The sequence below is a fragment of the Heloderma suspectum genome, chromosome 9 (assembly GCF_057233095.1).
Source record: "Heloderma suspectum isolate Gila_16-S chromosome 9, 16-S_ref, whole genome shotgun sequence".
NCBI classification, from domain to species: Eukaryota; Metazoa; Chordata; class Lepidosauria; order Squamata; family Helodermatidae; genus Heloderma; species Heloderma suspectum.
The window spans coordinates 2,081,256-2,108,566 of NC_139466.1; the positions used below are offsets into that span (position 1 = coordinate 2,081,256).

Here is a 27,311-nt window from a genome sequence, read left to right on the forward strand (position 1 = left end):
AAGCTCATGAGGAGGAACCAAATCTATGTTGTAGCCAGTTTCCTACAAGGTGTTTTAAATTGCTCAATGTTTTGCAAACTCAGTCTTTGGTCAATAGATTTTGTTATCTTTGAGGCATGCGCTTATGGCATTGAATATTATGGTACATATGAACTGTAATTTAACTCAATAACCAGACTTGCACAACAGGCTTATGGGTATTGGCAAGTGGCAAATACCTGGGTATAGCATTGCTCCAATCTGGTATTGTTGTTATTGTTGTTGTTGTTGTTCAGTCGTTAAGTCGTGTCCAACCCTTTGTGACCCCATGGACCATAGCACGCCAGGCCTTCCTGTCCTCCGCAATCTCCCTGAGTGTGCTCAAGTTCATCCAATTTGGTACTACCAGCTGGTAAAGAGAAGTTGCTCCAGCAAACTCAAAGATACTCATTAAACCTTTCAGATCTATTCATTCATTCATTCATTCATTCACTCATTTCATTTCATTTCTGTACTGCCCAATAGCTGAATCTCTCTGGGCGGTTCACAAAAATTGAAAGGAAAAAAAAGCTCTCTACCTTTGTCTTGCTGCTATTGTTGAATCCCCAGTGTAGATTTTTTTTCTAGAGGTAGTTGCATTTAGAGTCTTACGTGATTAAATCTCTTTGCTGCCCAACTCTTCAAAATAACTATATTTGCAGAGATGTTAAAATGATGTAAACCAGAAGTGAGAACTAGTGGCCTGCATTTAAATATGTAACTAAAACAATGACTGGTGGTATCTCATACTCTCCCATTCATGATGACAAATGGATGCAATTCTATATGTAGATCCCCATGAAGGCTGCAGTCCTGGGATGATGCCCCATTGAACCTGGTGAGACTTACTTCTGAGTAAACATGCTTAGGACTGGACTGGAAATCAGACCGCCTCTATTTTGTGTTGGCTGGGTAAAATCTGTGTATTCTCTGACACTCCTAAATAAGAAGTCAGCTATTGCTTCTTGTGGTTTGTAAAATAGAAAGTGCATGTTCAGTGCAAGACATCAAGGGTGAAACAAGGATAAATTGCTGTTTAAAAGGCTTGCACTGAAATGACATATAAACCAAATTACCAAAATATGGTACTTACAAACACCAGCCACTCTTGATATTCTGTAACATCAGTATCGCTCTATCCATCTATATTTGTCTGCAACTGCAAGAGCAATACAGTGCAAACAGCCCCACAGTTTCTGGACTATAACTTACAAATTTAACTTCCAATTGTAGGAGGCTGTATTAATATCCTTCCTCCAAAGTTGGGGACTGGCAGAGAAGATGGGCAGGAAGGGACAGGTGTATTGCTCTGGCAAAGCATCACAGTTCACTAGCAACATGTCCTGTTCTACCACCACCCACCTACCCACACACACTTATCACTAAGTTTAGCGAATGGGCAGATCTGGGTTCAAATTCTGCCATTCCTAATGCTAGAAGGTGAAGCTAAGTCATCACAAGTGGCCAAACAGAACCCAGATGTGCATCATGATGGCTGGCCAGTTTTCCTGCTCTGCTTCTTCCAGGTTGTGGGGTCCTGTGACTATGTCTTGCCTGAGGGATGCCAGAGTCCTGGAGTACCCTTACACCAGCTTCCCCCAACCTGCTGCTTTCCAGAAGTTTTGAACTACAGCCCCCATCTTTCCTGGCTATTGCCCATGCTGGCTGGGGCTGATGGTAGCTGTTGAAGTCCCAAACACCTGGAGAGCCCCTGACTGGGGAAGGCAGCCTGACACTCCCTGGCCCTGGGATTGTCACAATCTAACCCAGACATTGGACTATGGGAAGCTGCCTCACACTGAGTCAGGGCATTGGTCCATCTAGCTCAGTTTTGGCCACGCTGGAGATGCCAGGGTTTGGACTTGGGGCCTTCTGCATGCAAAGCAGCCCTTCCCCATCAAGCGAGGGCCCTTCCCCATCGTGAGGCACTTGACTGGAGACTGGAAGACCCCACGGTTCAGCTCAAAATACTTGGGGTGGGGGAATCCTACCTTCCCCCACTCCAGCCTGATTCTCACAACAGATTTGGTCTAATTGGTTCAATTGGTCTTAGGAATGACTGTCCAGATCAACATACCTTTTGTCTCAACAACAGTGAGTTGTAATCTGGACAGGTGCACCCCTCGCTAAACCATCCACAAGAGCAACAAAAATGGCTGCAAATCCACTGGAAAGATTTAACATGAGCTGACGTGAATGTGTACATCCTGGTTGTATGAACAATGAGCTGGGAGGAACAATAAGCTCGAATGTAACTGAGAAGTCTAGTTCAGAGAGAAAACGGTGAGTGGTGAAGAATGACAAAATGCCTCTGGGGGCAGCAGCTGCCCTAAAGCCCAGAGAGTTGTGACAAACAGCTTCTTACTGGAGGCCAAAGTGCCTTGAGCTTATCACATGCTGCCAACTGCTGGGTGCCTCTTCATGTTCCCATGAAGATCTGTCCCTTCGCTACAGGCTCACAGCCCCACGGCTTAGAAATAATGCACAAGTGAAGGGGGAAAGCAGGAGGAGCCAAAGCAGACAGGCCATGTTGTGCCAAGGAAGCCTTTTCTCAGAAAGGTCTTAGGAGGAACAGGTGAATAAATGGCCCCGGGAAGGAACCACAGAACGTACTTAGGAATCACATGAGGTGGAAATCACGTCCTTGTTGTTTGTATCTGTTTGCCTTTAGCAATTTGGCCACACTGGAAAGAGGGACCAACTTTTTCTTTTGTTGTGCTGCTGTTGATTTTTTTTATTTATTTTTTTAGCAGATTGTACGCAACCTCATTGAACTTTTAAAGGAAAACAACAACAGCAGTGACATAGCAGAACAGTAGCTAAGCACAAGGGGTGTGTGTATGCTTTTCATCTCCCCTTGTTATGACTGGGGTCACTTCCTTGAGCCATCTGATCTGGTCACTGAATTGGGGTGGGGGAAATCCCCAGGTTTGGTGGGGCAACTGGTTCACTCTTTGATGTGGATGATGTGGGGGACTCAGTGAGGAAGGGGCTGGTCAGGTGTGAAGGATTCTGCTTTAGATTCCGAGGCCAAAAGAGATGACCCCCGGGCAACTTCCTGTAACCCTGTTATTCAAATTTGGGCAAACTGGGGAAAGTGAGAAAATGGAAACGCTGTATGAGGAGCCTGGCTTTTCCATGGTTATGCAATAGAACAAAGGCCCCAGCTGTGTGATATGATAACATTTACTGAGCGCCTAAAAAGCCATGTTGCCTAATATTGAGCAACTTGAGAGCCCAATAAGGTTCGATTTGTAATAAGGTTGTTTTAGGTGGTCCGCAGGTCCCCTGAAAGTCCATTTGAATGAGGCCCCCATCTCAATTTTCCACCACCGGCCTTTTGCTCATATGGCTTGTTTATCCATCGTGGCCATGGTGTAGCCTGGAACAAGCACATTTTGCCAGGCCCTGCTTGAATGTGTCATCACGTCCTTTGTCCAGCACAACTGCTGGACTGTCCCATTTTACTCCCCAACAGGAATCTTTGGTTCTGTTGGGATTTGCTTACCATCCCCTTGTCCAGGAGCCAACTCCTAAAGAAGAATTGGCTACTGTCGAGTGTTAATTTTAGCCTTTTGTGGTTAAAGGAAAAGTCTGGCATAGAAGAAGAAAAACCCTTGTGTGCACATAACTGAGAGGTTGGTAGCACAGAATGGAATCTTTGAGGGTTTTAACTGTCCATCCAGTCCAGCCATTCAAAACCTAGTAAGAGCTGGAAAATCCCAGCAGGACAAAAGGAAGAAGGCAGAACCACTGATATGTAAAAGAAGTAGGAGCCAGGGAAAGGACAAGGAGGGAAAGTCCTTCGTGGAAAGTCCAGTTTGATCTGAACCAGATGCTGCCCAGAGCATGAGGTGAATTGTTAACCTGCCGTCCCATACAATGTTCCCCTTAGCTCTTTAACAACTAAGCTTGTCCCCGTCTCATTTTGATGGGCATCAAGTAAATATAGAGAGGTTAGGCAAAACTGGCTGGAGAACAGCACAGGTGCCCAACTGAACAGATTTCTCCATGTTGCTGCAGCTGCTGTGTTTCTTAACCTATGAAGGAAGTCAGCAAAACGGAATGGTGATACAGCAGGGCCCTTTTGATATTCTTAAGGCAAAGGCATTCTTGCAGACATTCATAGATTTTTCTTTCCAAGGTCCAGATTCTACAAAGATGATGAGTGCAACCCAGACAAGGAACATCACCTGAGCAAGCTGTGTTGAAATGAATGGGAGATGTTCGAGAGCACATTTGTGCAACTTCCATCCATTTTGATGGGGTTGCACAGAAGAGTTTCCCAGTGAATTGTATCTCAGATTCTTTAGATTGCAAGAGCAAAATTAGAAGGAGGTTTTCCCATAAGTTTTTACTCAAGAGCTGCCCAACGCTCTCTTTTTTAAATTCTGCATTCTTGAGAACTGGAATAAATTCTAGACAATTCACTGCACTTATCAGACGTTGGAGAGCACCAAAGAAAGTTTTAATTTCTAAAGCAGACCCATAATGGAGCTTTCTTATACAATTGATCTGTTAAAGCTTTGGGGCACAGGAACTCTCCTGATTATGCATGATCTAATCTCATCTGAAATCTGTTTAAGAGCTCCCTCCCTCCCTTCCTTCCCAACCTCACTGCCCCTGCAACAAGCACAACTTCCCCTTTTATACCCTTCTCTGACTTCTGCCATCCCTTGTTTACGCACAGCATCTGCTTGCATCTGGAAGAGTGCGGAACGCGATGGCAAGCAGCGAAGGCTTTGCTGCCGTGTTCTACTGTGAACCCTCCGTCCTTGGACTCCTGGCAAATGTTGTCAGTGCCTTCCTCGTGTGCCTGCAGAACTTGTCCTCTGCTCACAGCCATGTCCCACCAGTCGGGGTGGAAAACATCCTAGCGGGTGAGTAGAGGGGCAACCTCCCCCTTTCTCAACACAGGTGTGCCTGACCACCAGTCAGTGGCTATCATTATTCATTACTTCTGTCATCATAGAACAGTAGAATAGTAGGGTTGGAAGGGGCCTGCAAGCCCATCGAGTCCAACCCCCATGAAATACAAGACAATAAAATACAGAAGATATAATTTAAATGTTTAAAACTGCAATACAAAAGTACAAATAATAACTAAACAGATGCTAACAGCAGTGCAAAAATTACAAGAGTGCTCACAGTGCACAATGACTCCCATGTCATGAACATGAGTAAGGGGGGGGGGATGATATCTAGAGATGCAGCCATGGAAGTCACTGAGAAGTTCAAAGTCAGGGAAGGAGATGCTATCTATCTATCTATCTATCTATCTATCTATCTATCTATCTATCATCTATCTATCTATCTATCTATCTATCTATCTATCTATCTACAGCATTTTTACCACATTCTTCAGCCAAAAAAGGCTCTCAGCACAGCTTACAGACATTAATGTCAGTTACTGCCATAAGGCTTACGGTCCAAAAGACACAACACAAAAAGAAAGGATTGGAAGGGAGGAGGAAAAAATATAAGAACATAAGAAAAATCATGCTGGAACAAACCCAGGGTCCATCTAGCCCAGCATTCTGTTCCCACAGTGGCCAACCAGCTGCCCACAGGAAACCCACAAGCAGGACATGAGTGCAACAGCACCCTCCCACCCATGCTCCCCTGCAACTGGTCACATAGGCAGACTGCCTCTCATACTGGAGGTAGCACAGAGCCATCAAGACTAGTTGATAGCTTTATCCTCCATGCATTTGCCCAGTCCCCCCTTTAAAGCCAACCACGCTGGTGGCCATCACTACACCTTGTGGAAGTGGATCCCATTGTTCATGTGCTGTGTGAAGGAGTCCTTCCTTTTGTCTGTCCTGCATCTCCCACCAATCAGCTTCGTGGGAGGACCCCGCTGGGTCCTAGTATGATGAGAGAGGGAGAAAAATGTCTCCCTGTCCACTTCCTCCACAGCCTGCATAATTTTGTATCATGTCTCCCCTTACTTGCCTTTTCTATAAGCTAAACAGCCCCAGACTCTGTAACCTTCCCTCATATGGGAGTCACTCCAGCCCTGTGATAATTTTAGTTGCCCTTTTCTGCACTTTTTCCAACTCCACAATATCCTTTTTTAGGTGCGGTGGCCAGAACTGTGCACAGTATTCTAGGTGTGGTTGTGCCATAGATTTGTATCAGGGGTGTGTGATCTTGGCAGTTTTATTCTCAATCCCTTTTCTAATTATGCCTAACATGGACTTTGTCTTTTTCACAGCAGCTGCACACTGGGTTGACATCTTCACTGAGCTGTCCACCACATCCCCCAGATCTCTTTCCTGGTTGGTCACTGCTGGCTCAGATCCCATCAGGCCATACTTGAAGTTGGGATTTTTTGCCCCAAGGTGCAAAACAAAGCTCAGGCAGAACTCAGTTCTTATAGGTGTCATTTCTGGCAGGGAGGGCAGAACAAGTTCCCTGTAGCTGATCATTCTCGGGCCACAACGCACAGAGCAAGGTTGGTCCCCCCCTTGCCTTGGTGTTTATCTTGGGAGGCTTTCCCCCTCCCCTCCCCTCCCCTCCCCTCCCCATTCACTGGGCATGCTGTCCGATTTGTGACATTTCTACACCACCCAATAGCCAAAGATCTCTGGGCAGTTCACAACAATTAAAGCCATAAAATACAAGACAATAACATACAGATGATAAAGTTTAAGAGTTTAAAACTACAATATAAGAGTACAAATAATAACTAAACAGAAGCTAACAGCAGTGCAAAATTTAAGATAGAATACCAGATATAAAACAAACTGAAAAACTAAAACCCGCTTAGACGCTTGGTGCCTTAACACTATTTTTTAAGCCCAGTCCACCCATTTTTGGCAGTAGGAAAACTGCTCTGACAAGAGCGGGAGGACATGTTGTGATTGACACAAGGACCAGCCAATCAGTACTGTGCACAGCCTTCTCAGCTGCAGCACGCCAGAAGATCTGTCTGTCATTCATTCAGACCAAGTGCTGGGACTTAAGGTGAAAGCCCTAAACGGCTTGGGACCCAAATACCTGAAGGGGTGCCTCTTGCCATACCAATCTGCTTGTGCTTTAGGATCTTCTGCTGACAACCCTTTCCAGGTACCCCCTTGTTCAGAGGCACACTATTTAACAACAGACAAAAGGGCTTTCTCAGCAATGGTGCCCAGGTACAGAATGCTCTCCCTAAAGAGGCTTGCACTTGGCAGTCTTTTCAGTGCCAGCCAAAAAGTTCTTATTCATCTGGGCCTTTTAACTGGTTCCATGTGCCCAGACTCCATTGAGTGTGCTTCCATAATGGGCTTGCAGCTAGAAATTATTTACACCCCAAAGGCACTCTGTTAATTATCAGACTACAAGCCTATGGCAGGGATGGAGAACCTCTGGCTCGCTGGGGTCCCCAGGTCAGCCTGCCAAGTTCCCAGGGTGGGCAGCGCCCCCTTCCCGATGTCTCACTCACTCCCCTTGCTCCAGAATCTGTCACCACTCTGAAATCTGTTTAGATGTGGAGCAGTATATAAATGTTGTAAATAAATGTATTGTAAATCATAAATTGCAGCGCAGAATCTGAGCACACTCAGAGAGGCCTGTTTCAGCCTTGATCTGCTCTGTCCTTTTAACTACCCATCTCATTATTCTGCTGGTTCTTCTGTCTAGGAGTCCACCTCATCCTGATTGGAGGCCTGTCTCAGCTCTTGGCCGGACTACTCACCTTCCGGAAGTACGATCACTTGGGTGGCACAGCTTTCCTGGCTTTTGCAGGACTGTGGAGCAGTTACGGCGCTACACGCATCATTTTGGGGGGGTATCCCGCCACAGGGAACACAACACTCAGCCCCAGCAATGCCTCTCTCCTCCCGCCCCTTGAGCCCACCCATCCCTCCATCAGTGAGGCCGCTGCGGCAGGCTTGGTGGCATACATTTTCATTTCGCTTATCCTGTCCTTTTGCTCAGCCACTGTGAACTACATCCTGCCTTTTGTCTTTGGAGCCATCATGCTGGCACTGGTGTTTGAGGCCGTGGGACTCTTTGCCCCATGGGCTCTGGTGGTGGCAGGGATCTTGGAGTTGGCCATTGTAGCCTGCGGGCTCTATGGTGCGATAGCTCTCCTTTTGAAAGGCATCACCCAAAGGTGCATTCTCCCGGGCTTTGCAACCCGCCCTTCAGTGTCCTTCTGCTCGGCTCAGCCAGCCACAGTTCTTCCCAGAACATAGGGGAAGGGAAGAAGAACACCAGGTACGCCGAGCCTGTGGCCCTGGGCAACCTGTGTGACTCCATCTCAGCCTGCATCTTGTCCTTCCACTTTTTTGGTTACATGAGGAACTTTTACGTAGGAGCCGTGTGGGTGAGCACCAACTCCGCTGGCCAGATTTTGTCCAGCTACTACGGCTACCTGAGAGATGATGCCTATTCCACCACCAAGTCAGGTGTCCACAGCCTCTACTGGCTGATGATGTCATGGGAAGAGTTCACTGTGACGGTGTCTGTCCAGACTGAACATGTGCAGATGAGCCGGGCGGGGATGGCTGGCAGCTGGTTCTTCCTGGCCATGGCTTGCGTCCTGCTCTTTGTGTCCTTGAACAGGAATGTCCTGGAGGTGGTGCACAATTCCCTCTTCATCCTTCTGACAGTCTCCAGCATCCAGCAGATCCCTGTTGGAGGGGCTTACGTCTTCCTTGGGATCACCTGCAGCCTCTACACCACCACCTCTCTCTACGCCACTTTTGCCAGCCTCATTAACTCAGTTGCGGAGAAAGCTTTGATTCCTGTCGGGGTTCAGGTGATGTCCAGCTCAAAGCTCCAGAAAGCACTGGTGAGCATCAAAAGCTGCCTGCCAAGGTCAAAAGGCTCCCAAGAGCTGCCCGAGATGACCTCAGAGGTCCCCAGTGCCTTGTTCTACATCTGCAATGGATTGGCTGCCTTTTCAGCCCTCCAGGGGACTCTTGACAACCCTATCAGGCAGCACCTCTGCATTCCCATGGTGTTAATCCCTGGAGCTATATTCCAACTCTACGTGTGCAGGATGCAAGTGCAGAAGGGGAGAAGATTTGGGTCAGTCCTGCCATTCTGCTATGCAGCACTTTGGGCAACATGGACCTGGCTCCGCTTTGCAGGTAATAAAGCACCCTTCCCGATGTAATTCCTGTGTGGGATAATTCTCCAGGCTCCACACCCTGTTTTATGACATGCCGATAACACGCACAGCATCAGCAGTTCCCCACTTGCCTTTCTGAAACTGTGCAACTAGTAACCAAGACAAATCCTGTGCAGGGGCCTCAAAAGGCCAAATCAGGCAAGGGGACCCTTATTTCAGACACTCTCCTGTTGTGACGCAAAGCCTCCTCATCTGGCTCTGGCTTGTGGCCCTGCGGAAGGGACTGTGCAGGGCCATTAGGCATTCCAGCCAAGTGTTGGGGATATGAGTCATAAGCGCCTCCTGGGGTGGGGCTGAAAACCGTCGTGGATTTTATCCGGAGGGGAAAGGATAGGTGTCAGGAGGCCTGGAGGTGATCCCATTTGGGGATCTGAGTCCAGTAAGGGTTATCAAGACGTTTCTGGCTGAGAGGCAATTCTGGAGGTCTGGGGGTGAGCACTGCCTGCCAGTGTGCTTGCTTCTGCACCTTCATAATACCTACCCCACCTGTAATATTTGGAAATAAATTATGACAAAGGCACCTGAGTGTCCAGTGCTCTCTCATCCAAAAGACACCCCCCATACCAGTAAAGGCTGCTTAAGAACAGTGCTCTGCAAACCAATACTTTGTCTTCATTAAACCTGCTTGCAACAATCAACTCTGCTGCTCCTTTCAGGACATTTACTGAACATTGGCCCAGGGAGCGACAGAGGTTTCACAGCAGGAGCTGCAGCCTTTTTGGTCGCGAATGTGTTTCTGGTGATTTTAGGTAAGCCACCGTGCCAGGTGAAACTGCTGGCTGTGTGCCTGCGGAGTTGTGGCTCTCCATTTTGCCAGGCAGCTCACTGGTCCTCATGTAGACATCCAAGAGGAAAGTCCTCCGATAAAAGACCAGTCAAGCTCTTACACAAACGGCAGATATGGGCAACACCATGGCCATGACAGGTGGCAACATAAACCTGATAAACCTATGAAGCTGCCTTAGACTGAATCAGACCTTTGATCCATCGGATATGGTCCAGCCCAGTTCTGTCTACTCCAGGCAGTAGCTCTCCAAGACCTCTAGCAGAGAGGGAACTTACCAACCCTGGGCTCTGAGGTCCTTTTAACTAGAGATGCTGCCCGAGATTGAACCTGGGGCATTCTGCATGTCATGCCCGGGCTCTGCTGCTGAGCCATAGGCCCTTCCCACAAACCTCCATAAGCAGCTGTGGTACATCAGATACCTACGAATTTGGCTTGCCTCTGTCCAAGTATTGGTCAAGATGTTTGCATGGGGACAAAGGGCAGTCATAATTTCTGCCCCACAGCCTGCCCCCAAAGTACCCCTGTCTGTGCATAAACATTGCAGACACTCTGGTGGACAAACAGATCTGCAAATCCACTGGACTGAAAGGTTTATGGAGGTGGCAAGGGGGGGATTTCCATATGCCACAGTAGGAGCAAGTGCCTCAGCTCTCTCTCCTCTCTTGTCCACAGCCGCCTACATGAACATGGTGCGTCTCTGCTTGACCGCCGCGATGGAGGTGCTGGTCATTTGCTTTCTCCTCTTCACATTGGGGAACCTCCCAGGGCCTCTTGAGAGTAAGTCTTGGGTCCGCTAGCAAGCAAAGAGGCAGCGTGGCAGTGTGCGCGCGCGCGTGTCCGTATCTCTGTGCGGTAAGAGTCCGCCAAGACACCCCCAATGTGACTCTGTGTGTCTTCTTTCCTTTTGCAGTCATGATGCTGACGCTCTTCAGCCTCCTCTGCATCTATGGGGCAGCAGCATCCCTGGCAAACTGTGTCTTTGGCAAAGAGCTCATCCTGATGGGACCTGCTCTCCTCCGGGTAAGAGGCAACTCAGTTCATTTCTCCCTGGAGCAGGAAGACAGACGGAGATTCTCTCTCTCTCTCTCTCCCTTTATTTATTTTTCTTTCTTTCACTACCAAGAAAATCAATACAGTCCAAACCTACCCAGAATTCCATCTTAGGGTACCCACTTTGGGGTATCCCCCTGTGGGGTATTTCCCCTGTGCTTAGCAGGCACAGCGCTTGGTGTCTCAGTGTGTTCCTTTAGCTCAGTAGTCCCTGTTTTCTTTGTCACTTGCAGGCTGAGACAGCTGTAAAGGAATCCAAGCCCCCACCTCCTTGCATCTGCCCTACTTCCCATCAGACCAGTGGGCTGAGGAGCATTGCTGACAAGCTGAATGCTGGCGGGGTGTGTGGAATTCCCACGGACACAGTTTATGCTCTAGCTGCCTCCTGCAAACACCCAGAAGCCATTGAGAAGATCTACAGAATCAAGGTATGAATGATGGACAACACAAACCCTAAGGGCATTGTATGGCAATCTCAGAACCCATATGCATGCACTAGTATTGAACTTGATGGGGGGATTTATTTGGGGGCCATTTCCCCCTAAATATCATGGCATTTGCTGCCATCACATTATCAGACTCCCTTGTAGACATGAGTGCTAGAAACTTACTTTTTAAAGTGGAGGATCGAATTAACAGGACACTAGCAGCCGTGTGTGGGCCTAGGGCAGTTCTGTACCATAGTATAAGTTGCTGTGGAGCATGTGAACATGTATTACTCAGGAACCAGGAACTTGCCCTCCCCTCCCTTGTCTCTAAAGTATGTGCAAGCCCCATTGGCTTCACGCTCTTCCACGGGGCTTTGATGCATGCACCAAACATATTTCAGATCAGAGCCTTAACACTATAGGAGACAGTTGTGATCAATGGAAGTAGCCTTAACAATTAAACAAGGGCAAAAAAGCACTAAAATTTTATGTGGCCTGAGAAAATCTAGCATCATTCTATATGAATTGCTGAACCAGGATCAGAGCAATTTCATTCAGACTTTGGAGAAATTCAAAACAAGATCCATCCAGGTCCAACCTCTGCCTTCAACTCCTGTGTTTATTTGCTTCAGAGCAGCCTCTGTTAAACCATTTCCTGGTGAAGGAAACATACCTTAGACTAGGTTTCCTATCCAGGCATCCTAAATAAGGGTTTGCATTAACAAAGGCCTTCTCTTTAACTTCTTCCATAAGCGCCAAGTCTAAGAGTTCACCATCAGCAGGAGAGGATAAATGAATGAGGACATTCCTGGTGAATTTGGCATTCACAGCCATTAACTCAGGCACCACCCAAAGCCTGAGATGACATAAATTTGCTTTGCTATTGCCTGATAAAGCCACAAGAACTGGGCTGGAGAACCCTGCAAAACAAGGCCCAACCCAGTGGGGTCCCAGGTCCTTTCCATGGTGCTGCTTTTATCCTCCTCCCTACAATTATGTTTCCTTCTGGTCCACACAGGACAGGCCTCAGGAGAAGCCCATCTGCATCTTCATCTCGAACCTGGACCAGCTCCGGGCAGCCACTCCGCCCTTCAGCCCTTTGCTCTGGGGTTTTATGGAGAACGTTTACCCCGGAGGCATCGGGTGTATTGTCCAGAAAGGAGAGTGGCTGAAGAAGTTAGGTTGGTAGTCCAGGCGCCCCCCATTTCTTGTTGGCTTCCTTAGTCCTTTCTGTGTTCTCTTGTTTTGCAATGTCAGTGGTGCCTTAGAAGATCATCCAAGCCACCACTCAAGGTTAAAAGCATACCTAGGACAAGTTATGTCCTTTAGCAGTGAGGGGGGGCATTCCTCAATGGCAAAGTACATTGCTTTGCATGCAAAGGGTTCCTGGTTCAATCCACAGCATCTCCAGCTAAAAGGATCCTGGGTAGCGGGGCTCAGAAAGAGCTGCTGCCAACTGGACCAGGAATAGATTATAGCAGACTAGAGTCTGACTCAGTATAAGGCAGTTTCATGTGTTCATAAGTTCCCCTGGTGCCCCTAGATTCACTCCCTCTAACCCCAAAGTCTGCATTAGAATCTCCAACATGAGGTTCAGAATCAGAACTTTGAAGGTGTGTCTCATCCTAGTAGGGCAGCCTCCCCCAAGCTGGCACCCTTCAGATGCGTTGGACCGCAACTCCCATCATTCCCAGCTAAGCCGGGGAAGGCTGCGGTAGGGAATCCTGCTCTTCATTCAGAGATGCAGCACCATTTTCTCCCTTGGGTGTAGCAGCACATGGAGCAGCTGGAACTCATCGCACCCCTACAGCAGTTACTCGGTCCACAGAGAACTGATCACATTGTCTATCCATCATCCCAACACATCTGCTGAGTGCCAGGCTGGGGAAGACTGCCCTAGAGAAAGCTCTTGGGGAAGAGATTATTGAGACAGTTTCTTTTCTGAGCAGCAGGGAGAAAATGTGTTACTTCTCGGGTGATGGGGTAAAGATATTACATATAAGGTTTCTATGTTTGCCCAGCAGCCCAACAGATTTATTACACAACATAGGGGTCAGTGTATACCTTTGGAGGGATCATCTCGATTTCTCTGGCAACCCTTGGAACTTCAGTTCCTTATGAAGCCTTTGGGCTCCTGAGGTAGCTCTGTTCCAACTCTGAAGCTAACCAGACTGAGGCTCCGCCACTGGGTGGGAGATTGTCTACAACTCCATGGCCATCTTCTTGTACAAACAATCGGGTTCAGAAATGCAAGATACATCTGAAACAATAGTGATGGTGCATGTGAAGATGTGCCTCCTGCTGACTTGGGACTGTTCCCCTTTTTCCAAGGGTTGGAGCAGGACATGGCCGAGTGGGGACGAAAGAGAGCATCGTGATCCGAGTCCCTGACCAGACGGTCACAGCCCACCTGATAGACATGACAGGCCCATTAGCAATCACCTCTGCTAATCCCAGTGGAGAAACAGACAGCACCCACCACGACATGGTTGTCGCGTGAGTTCCCCTCCCTGGGCATGCTATGCATGGCCTTTTCACTTGGGATGAGGGGGCATGCAGCGCCATGCCAGGGAGGAATCGCTTGTGCATAAAAGTACTGCCCAATGGGCGCTCACTCTCCTTCTCGCCCTCAGGCGCCTTGGGCACAAGCTGGAAGGAGTTCTCTGCGATGGGGAGTCGAATGAGGTGGTGGCATCCACAGTGGTCAACTGCACAGAGATAGATGAAGGTGAGCCTGGCTTCAGGTCCAGGCACTCGAGGCGCTGCTTTAGCACAGCAGTGTGTGCATAGCTGCTTGGCAATTGCCACGAAGGGGCTCCCCTTGACATTCTGAGAGAGCCTCTTCTCCCTTACCAGTCTGCCGTCACTAAGGTCATCAGACGAGGCACTCCAGGTGGTTCTGCATGGGCCTGCAGTCCACTGGAGCTGCTCGGCGTAGAGCCTGCAGTGCATCTGCTCCCTTTCTGCAGAGCTCCCTGCCTGCCGAAGCCACGCAAGCACCAGCGCTGACTCAGCACTCACTGGAGACGTTTTTACTCAAACAAGCTTTCCCTGACTAACCAGCCACAGTTTTATTGGCACAATCTCATTTTAAAAGGGTTTAATTCTGTATTTCCATTGTTATTATTATTATTTCCCTTTTATTGTTCACTGCTCAGACATTTTAGTGGATGTAGAGTAGTATATGAATTGTGTAAATACAGAAATAAATTCAGCAGCCGGCCTTGGGAAATGCCCAGCTCTGCTCAGCACTTGGCTGCTGCATGTCTCCCCAGGAGCCTCTGGATCGTTCAGTGGGGACTGACATCCTGGGCACCTCCGCCTTGAACATGGGGCTGGGATGTAATGGGGCTGTGTGGTGGAGATGCAAAACAAAGCTGGGAAACTGGCAGGTTTGAAACACTGATGTCTGCTAAAGGAATGGGTGCAGCAACCTGGGAGACATGGAGCTGATCTAATGAGGCCTTGGGGGGGTGGGGTGACCTTATGCATCACCATTATTTTGTGCTATGAAAGGAAGGAGATAAGAACATAAGAACTGATCAGACCCAGGGTCCATCTGGTCCAGCATTCTGTCCCACAATGACCAACCAGCTGCCTGTGGGAAGCCCACGAGTAGGACAGGAGTGCAACAGCACCCTCCCAGCCATGTTCCCCAGCATACTGCCTCTGATACTGGAGGTACTATATACCCATCAGGACTAGTAGCCATTGATAGCCTTCTCCTCCATGAATTTGTCTAACCCTGTTTTAAAGCCATCCAAATTGGAAGGAAAGGAGGGAAGGGGCGCCTTATGAGTCACCATCATTTTGTGCTACCGAAAGACCCTGAAAAACAATCAGGACAGAGCCGGCATTTCTGATTGGTTTGCCTTCACTAGAGCTTTCCCCCCACTCTCTCAGTGCTCCAACTCAGGGATATGGCATTCAGCTTTTGTTTCTTTGTGTTATCTCCTAGGTGGCATCATCATACTGAGAGAAGGATGTGTCCCAGCAGCCAAGGTGATGCAGATCTTTGAGAAGGTGAAGAAGCAAACAGTATGAATCCCAGAAGAGTGATTTCAGTTTGAGAAGCACGACCTGCTTGCTCCTCCTCAACTTGGGGACCCCAAGTCTCATTCCAAAGACCCCTCCCCCTCAGGCTGCTTCTGGTTTATTTGTTGTCTTTATTTATTGTATTTCTATACTACCTTTCTAAAGCCAACCAAGGCCGTTTACAAAGATTTCAGAAAATAAAAACCACAATCAGATAAAAGCAAAGTAAAACATTAAAAGCAACGTTTAAAAGTCAAAATACGGATGAGGATGTGGCATCTGTTGAGGAGGTGTTTTGCCTTCTGCGGCCCTCATCACTCCCTGACCTTGGGGCAGTCAAGATGCCCTTTCTTGACTGAAATAGCCCGTAACAGCTGCGTTCGCATGCCCAGCCACTCATGAACTTCGGGCAGCCCAGGTTATTGCTACTGTAGCCTGTTCTTATTGGCTCAGCTTCCCCTTAGAAAAGGAAGTGGGAAGATGCTGTTGACAGGCTGGCTAACATTTTGTGAAGTAGCTAACTGAGCTTTGCCCTTCTGGCCTTTTGAATCTGCTCACTCTATATCTTCTTTGATACTTTGATCACATTTGGGAACTCATATTGTGGTGTTTGTGGCTGTGGTCTGTCTGTGATCAGCAGAAAATGCAGCAACACTGTGCCGGCAGGATCAGGCCACAGAGTTGTTAGCACTGCATTAGACATTGCACTAACGGCGTGTGCTCCCTATCATGTTACAGTATGTCTTTGAACAAACCTTCTTGTGTGTATTTTATATTCATTTGTGTACGTAGCTGCTGTCTTGATGCTTTGAATCTGTATTATTTATCAAGATGCTAATAATAAAGTCCATTGGGATGGAAAGAAACTGGTTTCATCTCTTTGTATTTTTGCCAGTTCCTCTCACTTCATAGTACTGAAATTGGGGGCAAAGTAAATGCCCACATCCAGTGAATGAAATTTTGGGGCAGAAATGGTTTTCCACAGGCAAATCTGTCTCTTGCTGCATGTCTGAATAAGGCCTCAAAGACGATGGAGCTATTATAATTTTAAGCAAGTCTGGAAGGCAAACAGCATGAGGAAAAGCGGAAAGAAATGAGCTCGTTTGGCCTGGTAAAGAGAACAGGGAGGGCATTAGGGACTGACAGTGAAACCAGAAGGAGAATGTTGAGGATAGATCTAAAAAATCAGGAGTTATTTGATTTGATGTGCAAGAAAAATGGCCCTCAAGGTGGCTTACAATCATAAATCAAACTGGATTAAAACAATAAAACAAATGCATTAAAACACATTTTAAAATGTAATAAATTGGATCTCTCTCCCTGCCCCTTCCCAGAGAATCCTGGGAATAGTAGTTTGTGAAGACTCTGAGGATTCTATGTCAGCAGTATCAGGCCCTTTGAAAGAACTACAGTTCCCAGGGTTCATTGGAGGGGAGCCATGACAGTTAAACAACATGGGAAACTGGTTTCAAACTGAAGTGTAAATATAGACCCGGTGTAATAGAACGCGTTTCCTGGCATGACGGCAGAACTGCTGTCCTCCTTCCCAGCCTATAACCCTGTGATCCATTTGGCCTTTGGCGGCCCTTCCGGAGGGGCAAAATGTTCCAGACAGCCAACAAAACAGAGGATTGGCTGTGCGTCTGCTGACCCGTAGCAGACCTGCAAGTTGCTTTGTTGAATTGCTCCAGGTTCCTTTGAAGAAAGAGGGTTCTAGAAATGGAAATGCCTCAGCATTCCAGCCATTGCCCCAGCTCCCGGGGGGGGGGGGGAGCTGCTCCATGTCTGCTCTGCTCAGGTTTACACAACCCAAGTTGATAAATGGGACTTGTTTTCCAGAGTTGAGATCCAGTCCTGTTTCTTAGATCTCCTTAGTCTATCCCAGCAAAACAAAAAAATTGTAACATACATTGCAGTAATATTATTTTTGTTGCATGGTTTGAAGGTGTTCCACAGTGTACCCCTCTCCCTTTCCTGTCTCGGCAGAGTAATTCTAATAAACCTAATTCATCCTGCATTACGTGGTACCTTTGTCTTCCCTAGGGCAGCTATTTGGCTGCAAATGAATGGCTTTGAGCATGGGCAGAGCACCTCTTCTTCATCTCTGGTGTAAACCAAACTAGTATACCTGCGTCCAGCCCAAGTCACTTCTTTAATAGATACAAATTCCAGTGATTGTTCAAAGTGCCGCAGAGCAACTGCCATATTGTTTCCCATGAACTTGATTGAAAAAATTCTGCTTTATTGGAGGAGGAGGAGGAGGAGGAGGAAGCAGCAGCAGCAGCAGCAGCAGCACATTCTAGACCACTCCATGCCTCTGACAAAGTGGGTTGTTGTCTTATGAATGTTCATACCATTGAAAAAAAGACCCTTTCTTTTTTATTTTTTCCAATAATTCTGATGCAGAAATCCAGTTTGATGCCATTGAATCACCGTATCACCCATGGTGTACCCTATCACATGTAAGTCTTTCATCATCATGGGTACTGAGATTAAGTGGTCTTGGCCATGTTGGGATACTCCTGACCTCATGAAGAGCATTTAGCCATGATTCATATTCTCCCCAATCAGCCCACCAGCAGCTGACATTTTCAAATTTGGTTACTTGGTGCTAACATCATCTGTTAGCTTTGGATTTTATTTATGGAGACCATCCATCACCAAAGTAAATGGGAGTCTAGACTTCCTGAATAAGTCACCCTCTGTTTGTACTGGTTTATTTTAGTCCCTAAGGTAAGGAGTTGCAAAGGTCTTGGCAAACAGCACCACAGGAAAGCAGAAATACAAAAATAAAACATGGGAGGCCAGGGGTGGGGAACACGTGGCCCTCCAAATGTTGTTGGAGTACAACTCCCATCAGCTTAAACAGGATAGCCAATGGTGAGAGAGGATGGGAGTCGCAGTCCAGTAACGTCTGGAGGGCCACAAGTTCCCCATTCCTGCTCTTGTGAATGATGTTCAATAGTGCAGGATGAAGACCTTCTTGGAGTTTGCATTCAAAGGACCTTGGTGTATAGGTGTGCCTCATCTCTGACTTCAACAAGATCTAGTCCTGCTCCAGATCAATTGGATTACTCGGAAACATTTCTGTGTTTACCCAGCAGAATTTAAGTATCACGAAAAAAAAATAGCAAAACCTGTTTATAGCTGTTTCTCCCACCAGCTCAGTGTGCTGAACAGATGACCATCACAGCCAGCACACAAGCCAGCACCCATCATGGAAACCAGTGCCACCACCACCAACGGGAAAACCAGTTTCCCATTAAAAACTTCAAATCCTGATGGTGCCAACCTTTGCATCCAACATAGCTCGGCTCTAAATAGATGAGAAAAACAGTTAGGCAGCCACTCAAAAAGAGAATCCAGCCCTCGTCCAACCAGACTAAAGCAAAACAAGAGCCCTCAATTACTAGGAAAACAGCCCTTGTTGCTGTTGGAGTCACCCTCCGGTTTCCAACATGCCCAAGTAAAAGACAGTGTTAATAACCTCTCTTCAGCCATGGTGCTTCCAGAAGAGAGGGGTTTTTTTTATCATGCCATCACCCTGCCTCATTCACAGAACAGCGGGCCCAGTTGTTGTCTTCTTCCACCCACACCCCTCCCATGTTTTCCCACTGTTTTTTCCATCTTTTTTTTAACTGCAGAAAATATGTTGGGCGGGGGTGGGGGAGAGAGAGAGACTGAATTGCTGCACAGTGCATTCTGAATGTGCATTAGAGGCCCTCTCTCTGGAAGCAAACCCAGAAAGAAGAAGGGATGTTGCTGTGAGAATCTACTTCAGACACACATTCCTCTAAATTACCATATCTATGGAAGAACCCTGAGGGCCGGGGAGGTCTAAGATGGGGGGGGGGGTCACTGCCCTCTCACCCATACCATCAGGCCACCTCTGGAAGCCTGTGCAAATGATGAACACACACTTTGTTAAGCTAAGCGCGCTGTAACAGCCACTGTAAAGGACACCCACAGTTGTAATCACACCTTATACCTGGGGGCTTGTCATTGTGAGGGGCCAAGGTGGGGCCACTTGGTAGATGTGAAGGGATAAAACACTTGTAGTCTAGGAACATCAGAAGCAGCCTTATACGGAGCCAGAGCCTTGGTTCATCTAGCCCAGTATTGCCTACACTGACTGGCAGCCCTGGCTCTCCAGGGCTTCTGGCAAGGGTCTTTTTCCAGCCCTACCTAGGGATGTACGGAAGTCACTTAACTTATGACAAAATTGATTTGCGGTGGGGGGGGAGACGCTCCGTCCCTCCCCCTGAAATTCTGGCCGGGGGGGAGGTGCTCCGTCCCTCCCCCCTGAAATTCTGGCTGGGGGGGGAGGCGCCCTGTCCCTCCCGCCGCGAATCCTGGCCGGCCGGGTCTGCAAATGGCGGTGGCTGTAGCCGCCGCCATTTGCATCCCTGCAGTCAGCCGTGATAGGCTACGTAAACATTTACATAGCCTATCACGGTATTTTTTAAAAAATCTAGCCGTGATAGGCTACATAAATCTTAATGTAGCCTATCACGTTTTGTTGTTGTTGTTGTTTTACTGGAAATGGCGGCGGCGGCAGTCAGTCGGAAGACCGGCCGCCGCCGCCAAACCTCCACCGAACCGCTGCCGGAGCCGCCACCGCCAGGGAGATTCGCCCAAGGTAAGTCCCGTCCCGGGGGGGTGGGGGCAGACCGTTTCGCCACCAATTTCGGGGGGCCAAATGCGCTGGCATTCGGCCTCCCTGAGATTCATGGCGAAATTCTCTGACATCCCTAGCCCTACCTAGAGATGCTGGGGATTGAACTTGGGACTTTCTACATGCAAAGCAGAGTCTCTGCCACTGAGATTCAGCCCTTCCTTTTCCAAGGACCATTTCAGTAGCGCTTGCATCCATAAGAACTCAAGGAGAGTCCCACTAGATTGGGACAGAAGCATCCTGCTTCCTTCAAACAGCCAGCCAGGTTTTTCTGGGATGGCCACAGGTAGGGTCTAAAGGCAACAGCCCCCACCCCCAGCATCCAGTATTCAGAGGTACACTGCCTGGGAACAAGGAGGATCCTTTTAGCTCTCATGTCCAAGTAATAAGTACATAAGAGGAGCCCTGCTGAACCAGACCAAAGTTCCATCTAGTCCAGCATTTTCTTCCCCACTGTCGCCAACAGGGCCAGCCCTGCCATTGGGCAGAGTGAGGTGGCTGCCCCAGGCGGCAGGTGCTGGGAATGTGTATGGGCAAAGTGTTGGAGGACAAAGTTGCATGTGCTCTGCCCTGCACACCCTGAGCTAGTCGCCCTCAGGTGTGGCAGTGCCCCGTTACCAGTGTCCAAGTAAAATTCAGTGGCTAGTCCAGTCAGCTGCTGTGTGTGGGACTGAGGAGAGCACACCAACTTGTCCTTCATCTCAGGCAGCAAATTGCCTCGGGCTGGCTGGGGTGGCCAACCAGGTCCTGGGAATGCCAGACCCATCCGGAGGGTACTAGGGTGGGGGAAGGCTGGTTTACCAGCAACTGGTTTGTGCCCCCTTCATGGATCACTGCCTTGTTGTGGCGAAGGGGCTTGCGTAACTCAGTGAAGCCATAAGCTATGCCGTGCAGGGCCACCCAAGACAGACAGGTCATGGCAGAGAGTTCTGACAAAATGTGGTCCACTGGAGAAGGAAATGGCAACCCACTCCAGTATTCTTGCAAGAAAACCCCATGGAACGTATCACAAGGCTAAAAGAGATGACACTCACCTGAATGAATCATAGAATAGTAGGGTTGGAAGGGGCCTGCAAGGCCATTGAGTCCAACCCCCTGCTCAATGCAGGAATCCAAGTCAGAGCATCCCTGACAGATGGCTGTCCAGCCTCGTCTTGAATGCCTCCAGTGTGGGAGAGCCCACCACCTCCCTAGGTCATTGGTTCCATTGTCGTAATGCTCTAACAGTCAGGAAGTTTTTCCACATGTTCAGCCGGAATCTGGCTTCCTGTCACTTCAGCCCATTATTCCATGTCCTGCACCCTGGGATGATCGAGAAGAGATCCTGGCCTTCCTCTCTTTGACAACCTTTCAAGGACTTGAAGAGCGCTATCATATCTCCCCTCAGTCTTCTCTTATCAAGGCTAAACAGGCCCAGTTCTTTCAGTCTCACTTCTTGGGCTTTGCTTCCAGTCCCCTGATCATCTTTGTTGCCCTCCTCTGAACCCTCTCCAGTTTGTCTGCCTCCTTGTTAAAATGTGGTGCCCAGAACTGGACACCATACTCCAGATGAGGCCTAACCAGTGCTGAGTAGAGGGGAACTAGTACTTCCCGGGATTTGGAAGCTATGCTTCTATTAATGCAGCCCTAAAGAGCATTTGCCTTTTTTGCAGCCACATCACATTGTTGGCTCATATTCAGCTTGTGATCGATAACCATTCCAAGAACCTTCTCGCTTGTAGCATTGTTGAGCCATGTATCCCCCATCTTGTAACTGTGCATTTGTTTTCATTTTCCTAGGTGCAGAACTTGGCATTTATCCCTGTTAAATGTCATTCTGTTGTTTTCTGCCCAGAGCTCCAGTCTATCCAGATCACTTTGAATTTTGTTTCTGTCTTCCAAAGTATTAGCTATCCCGCCCAGTTTTGTGTCATCTGCAAATGTCATCAGCATTCCCTGCACCTCCTCCTCCAAGTCATTCATAAAAATGTTGAAGAGCACTGGGCCCAGGACTGAGCCCTGCGGTACCCCACTCGTTACCTCTCCCCAGTTTGAGAAGGTCCCATTGATAAGCACTCTTTGAGTCCGATTCTGTAACCAACTGTGGATCCACCGGATCGTTGTTTCATCTAGCCCACTTTGAGCTAGTTTGCTCATCAGGATATCATGGGGACTTTGTCGAAAGCTTTGCTGAAGTCGAGGTATATTATGTCTACAGCATTTCCACAGTCCACAGGGGAGGTGACTTGATCAAAAAATGAGATCAGATTCATCTGGCAGGATTTGTTCTTGACAAATCCATGTTGGCTTCGAGTAATCACTGCATTGTTGTCAAGGTGCTTCCAGATGGATTGCTTTATCATCTGCTCCAGAATTTTCCCAGAGATTGATGTCAGACTGACTGGTCTGTAGTTCCCAGGTCCCTCCTTTTTACCCTTTTTGAAGATTAGCCCTCCTCCAGTTATCTGGCACTTCCCCTGTCCTCCATGATTTCTCAAAGAGAATAGACAGCGGTTCTGAGAGTTCTTCTGCCAGTTCCTTTATTATGCTATGATGCAGTTCATCTGGCCCTGGAGATTTGAACTCATTCAAAGTAATTAGATGTTCCTTGACCATATGCCTATCGATCTCAAGCTGCAATCCTGCCCCTTCAGCCTGTACTTCGCCTTTGCCAGGGGGGTCATAGACCCTCTTTTGGGAGAAGACTGAGCCAAAGTAGGAATTGAGCACGTCTGCCTTTTCTTTGTCCTCTGTTGTCATTTTGCCATCCCTATTTAATAGCTGAACCACCATTTCTTTCCTCTGCCTTTTACTATGCACGTAGCTGAAGAAAGCCTTTTTGTTGCTTTTAGCATCCCTTGCTAGCCTCAGCTCATTCTCAGCTTTAGCCTTCCTGATGCCATCCCTGCAATTCTGTGCTACCTGCCTGGACTCTTCCTTTGTTGCTTGGCCCTCTTTCCACTTCCTATATGTGTCCTTTTTTGTTTTCAGGTCATCTCTACGCTTTTTGTGAAGCCACATTGGCTTCTTCTGTTGTCTTTCACCTTTTCTTCTTGTTGGAATTGTTTGTGATTGTGCCTTGAGAATTTCCTTTTTTTAAAGCTCCCACCCATCTTGGACTCCTTTTCTCATTAGAGTCGCTTGCCATGAGACCTTACTGATCATTGTTCTGAGTTTATTAAAATCAGCTTTCCTAAAATCCAGGGTACGCATTTGACTACACTCAGCTTTTGCTTCCCTTAGAACCAAGAACTCAAGTATAACATGGTCGCTTTCCCCCAGAGTTCCTGTAACTGCTACTTTATCCACTAAGTCATCTCTGTTGGTTAGGATCAAGTCAAGGATAGCCGACCCTCTAGTTCCTTCCTCCACTTTCTGTAGGAGGAAGTTATCCACCGCACAAGTCAAGAATTTCCTGGAGGGGCCATGTTTTGCAGAATTTGTCTCCCAACAAATATCAGGGAAATTGAAGTCCCCCATTACTACTACATCATGCTTCCTTGAAACATTGGCTATTTGCTTTTCAAAAGTTTCATCCTTGTCTTCTCCTTGGTTGGGTGGCCGGTAGTAGACTCCGACCACCAGGTTCCTTTTATTCTTTGCTCCATTTATTTTGATCCAGATGCTCTCGATGGGGCTACCAAGCTCATCCTCCTGTATTTCTGCGCAGAGATACGTATTTTTCACATACAGTGCAACCCCACCTCCCTTTCTGTTCCTCCTGTTCTTTTTGAACAAGTTACATCCTTCAATTGCTGTATTCCAGTCATGAGATTCATCCCACCAACTCTCAGTTATACCTATCAAGTCATAATTTCCCTCTTGTATTAAGAGTTCTGTTTGTTTCCCATACTCTGGGCATTAGTATATAGACATCGAAGACCATGTGCTTCATAGTCTGGCTTTCTTCCTACATGTGTCTGAAGACTATCATTGGGCGCTATTAGAGCTGTTCTCTCTGTTGCGGTGCATGAGCCTTTGTCCATTGTTACCCCCAACTTTACATCTCCCTTCCCCGTAGGATTCAGTTTAGAGCCCTCCTGATGAAGTTCTTCATGCTGTGGCCAAACACATTCTTCCCATCCTTTGTGAGGTGCAACCTGTCCCTTGCCAACAGCCCATCTTCCAGGAAGTATAGCCTGTGGTCCCAGAATCCAAATCTCTCTCATCAGCACCACCTTTGTAGCCAGTCATTCACCTGGAGTATTTTTCTTTCCCTTTCTATCCCTCTTCTAACTACTGGAAGGGTGGATGAGATGTTGATGGAATGCTGGAATGCATCAGAATGCTAATGTTGATGGATGGTATAGAACTCCATGGATGATCGATATGAAGGACAAAAGCTTGATGGGTCCTCCATGTATATGAGCATTATGCCTCTAAATACCAGGTGCTGGGGATAAACGAGAGGGGATGGCTGCCGCGCTCTTGAAGTGCTTGTGAGCTTTGCAAGAGGCATCTGGTTGGCCACTGTTGCCAAGTGAATGCTGGGATAGCAGTGCCTTTGCGCTAATCAAGCCAGCAGGGCTCTTCTTCTGTTCTTAGGCATCAGCTGGGGGGTGGTCGATTGGTTTCGTTACTAGATTTGTATACCATCCAATCGGCAAGTCCCCTCAGGGGGGTTTACAATCATAAAACCAAACAACAACAACAACAAAAGTAACAAAAAATAAAACAATGGCAGTATCAAAATAATACAATATTAAACATTGAAAACATTGAAAACCTATTAAAAACATTGAGGAGCCACTGTAAAATTAATAATGAGAACAACAGATTAAATATTCAATGCCTGCTTAAAAAGGAAAGTCTTAACCTGGCATCTATATGTATACAAGGAAGACGGATGTCCCTGGGAAGGGCACTCCACAGATGGGGCCACTACCCAGAAGGCTCTTCCCCTGGTAGCTGCCCATTGCACCATTGTGGGCAGTGGCACCTGGAGGAGAGCCTCTGACGGTGACCTTAATAACCAGGCAGGGGCATACGGGAGAAGGCCTCCTTCTGGCAGACGGGTCCGAAGCCATTTAGGGCTTTCAAGGTCAGCACCAGGACTTTGCATTGGGCCCAGAAACTGACTGGCAACCAGTGCAGTTGACGCAGTCCTGGCGTAATATGTTCGAAATGGCCAGCCCCAGTAAGCAGCCTCCCTGCTCTGTTCTGCACTAACTGAAGTTTCCGGACCACCTTCAGAAGCAGCCCCATGCAGAATGCATTGTGACAATCCAGGTGGGAGGTTACAAGCACACGGATACCTGTAGCCAGGCTCTCTCTGTCCAGGTAGGGCCACAGCTGGTAAATCAGCCAAAGCTGGTAAAAGGCAATTCGTGCCCCTGGGGCCACTTGGGCCTTGAGTGACAGAGCTGGAGCTACGAACTTGCTCCTTCTGGGAGAGAGCCACCCCATTTAGAGCAGCTTGAATGCCACTCAGCTGGACAGATGAACCACCTACTATCAGAAGCTCTGCCTTGTCTGGACTGAAGCTCTGCCCTCCCCTTCATTATGCTATGTCCATTGTTGAAGGCCTGATCACATCCAGTCATGATGCAGGCGCTGCAGCGATTCTAAGTCAACCTTTTTATCTGAGGCTTGGATACAGCACATTTGATCCCTGCTCCTGTTGGAAGGTCTGGCAGAATTGAAGGAAAACAACCGTCGGAAGCACCAGGAGAGGGACCCGCAGACAGGCAAAGGCAGGAATAGGAACTGTGAAGAGGTGGGAGACTGAGAAGAAAGGAGCAAAGGCAGAGAGATTCAGAGAAGTCCAACAGGAGTAGTGGTTTTCTTTCTAGTAGCTCCCTTCTTAAGAATACACAACAGCCTGTATTTGGGAAATTTTGCACGATGAGGTAGTTTCTGCTTCACCCATTCCTTTCCACAAGAAACACTCCACTGACTACAGAGTTTCCAGCCGATCAGCCCTTGGCAAAAGAGTGTGAAAAACCAGGGCACACCTTACTTTGCCATTTCCTGATTTATTGCTGAAGTTTCCCAGAACTCTTTATTATTTGGGGTTGAAAATACTGAAAGTGCACCAGGATGGTAGTGACATCACTGAGCCACCTGATTCATTCCCACAGCATGGTGCTGAAGTGTCCAGTCCCCACCAGTTTCCATAGCAGCTGCACTCAGTGGCCAGGAAGACCAGGATTATGAACAGGATATGCAAATCTTTCCCACACACTTTGAAAGATAGCTCTTGCTTAATTCTGTATTAACTTCAATATCCCAAGAACTCGGCTGTCCTACAAACCTTCCTGCAGTACATCTTTATGCGCTTCTTGGCACTTGAAAATAATAACATAGCCATGGTGTATCAGACCAGAGGCCTGTCTAGCCCAGAATTCTGTTTCCTTAGTGGGCAACCAGAGTTGGAAGGGCCTTGAAGATCATCTAGTCCAACCCTCTGCTCAATCCAGGCTCTGTCATTCAGGATGCAGTGACAGCATCCCTGCTATATGGTGATCCAGCTTCTGCTTAAATACCTCCAGCAAAGGAGAGCCCAGCACTGCCCAAGACAATCTCTGCAGAACTGTTCCACTGCTGAACAGCTCCCTGTGCATCCACACTGGCTTCCTTAACATAGGCTATGGGAAACCTGAAAGCAGAACATGAGGGTGTTAGCAGCACACTTCCACTCATGTCCCCAGGAACTGGTATTAAGAGGCAGGCTGCCTCTGATACTGGAGGTAAAATTCAGACATCACATGGCCATCAGGACTAGTGCCATTGATAGCCTTGTCCTCCACGAATGTGTCCAACCCCCTTTTAAAGCCATCCAATTTGGCGGCCATCACCCCATCTTGTGGTAGCGAAGTCCATCCTTTAACTATGTGCTGCATGAAGAAGTCCGTCCTTTCGACTGTCCTGAATCTCCCACCAATCCGCTTCATAGCATGACCTCACTGGATACTAGTATTGTGAAAGAGGGAGGGGCTATGGCTCAGCAGCAGAGCCCCCGCTTTGCATGCAGAAGGTCCCAGGTTTGATCCTCCGCAGCATCTCCAGGTGGGGCTGGGAAAGAATCCTGCCTGAAGCCCTGGAGGGAGAGCCGCTGCTGCCAGTCAGTGTTGGCAATACTGGGTTAGATGGACCCACGGTCTGGCTCAGTATGCGGCAGCTTCCTAGGAAAGCAAAAAACTGGGTCAACGCAGTCTGTGGCAGACCAGCCCAGGCTGGCTGAAAACCCATGGCTGCTGTGAGCTGTGACTGGGG

The 27,311-nt window shown here is 48.0% G+C and overlaps 1 protein-coding gene across 1 annotated transcript; it reads left to right on the forward strand.

The window, feature by feature from the left end:
• The first annotated feature begins 8,204 nt into the window (after positions 1–8,204).
• LOC146338313 (uncharacterized) lies at positions 8,205–16,301 on the forward strand. Its single transcript, XM_084813298.1, has 9 exons — positions 8,205–9,101; positions 9,799–9,891; positions 10,602–10,706; positions 10,840–10,949; positions 11,213–11,407; positions 12,426–12,592; positions 13,739–13,903; positions 14,041–14,135; positions 15,366–16,301. The coding sequence occupies exons 1-9, from the start codon at positions 8,303–8,305 to the stop codon at positions 15,449–15,451; spliced, it is 1,815 nt and encodes a 604-aa protein (XP_084669424.1). The 5' UTR covers positions 8,205–8,302; the 3' UTR covers positions 15,452–16,301.
• The last annotated feature ends 11,010 nt before the right edge of the window (positions 16,302–27,311 follow it).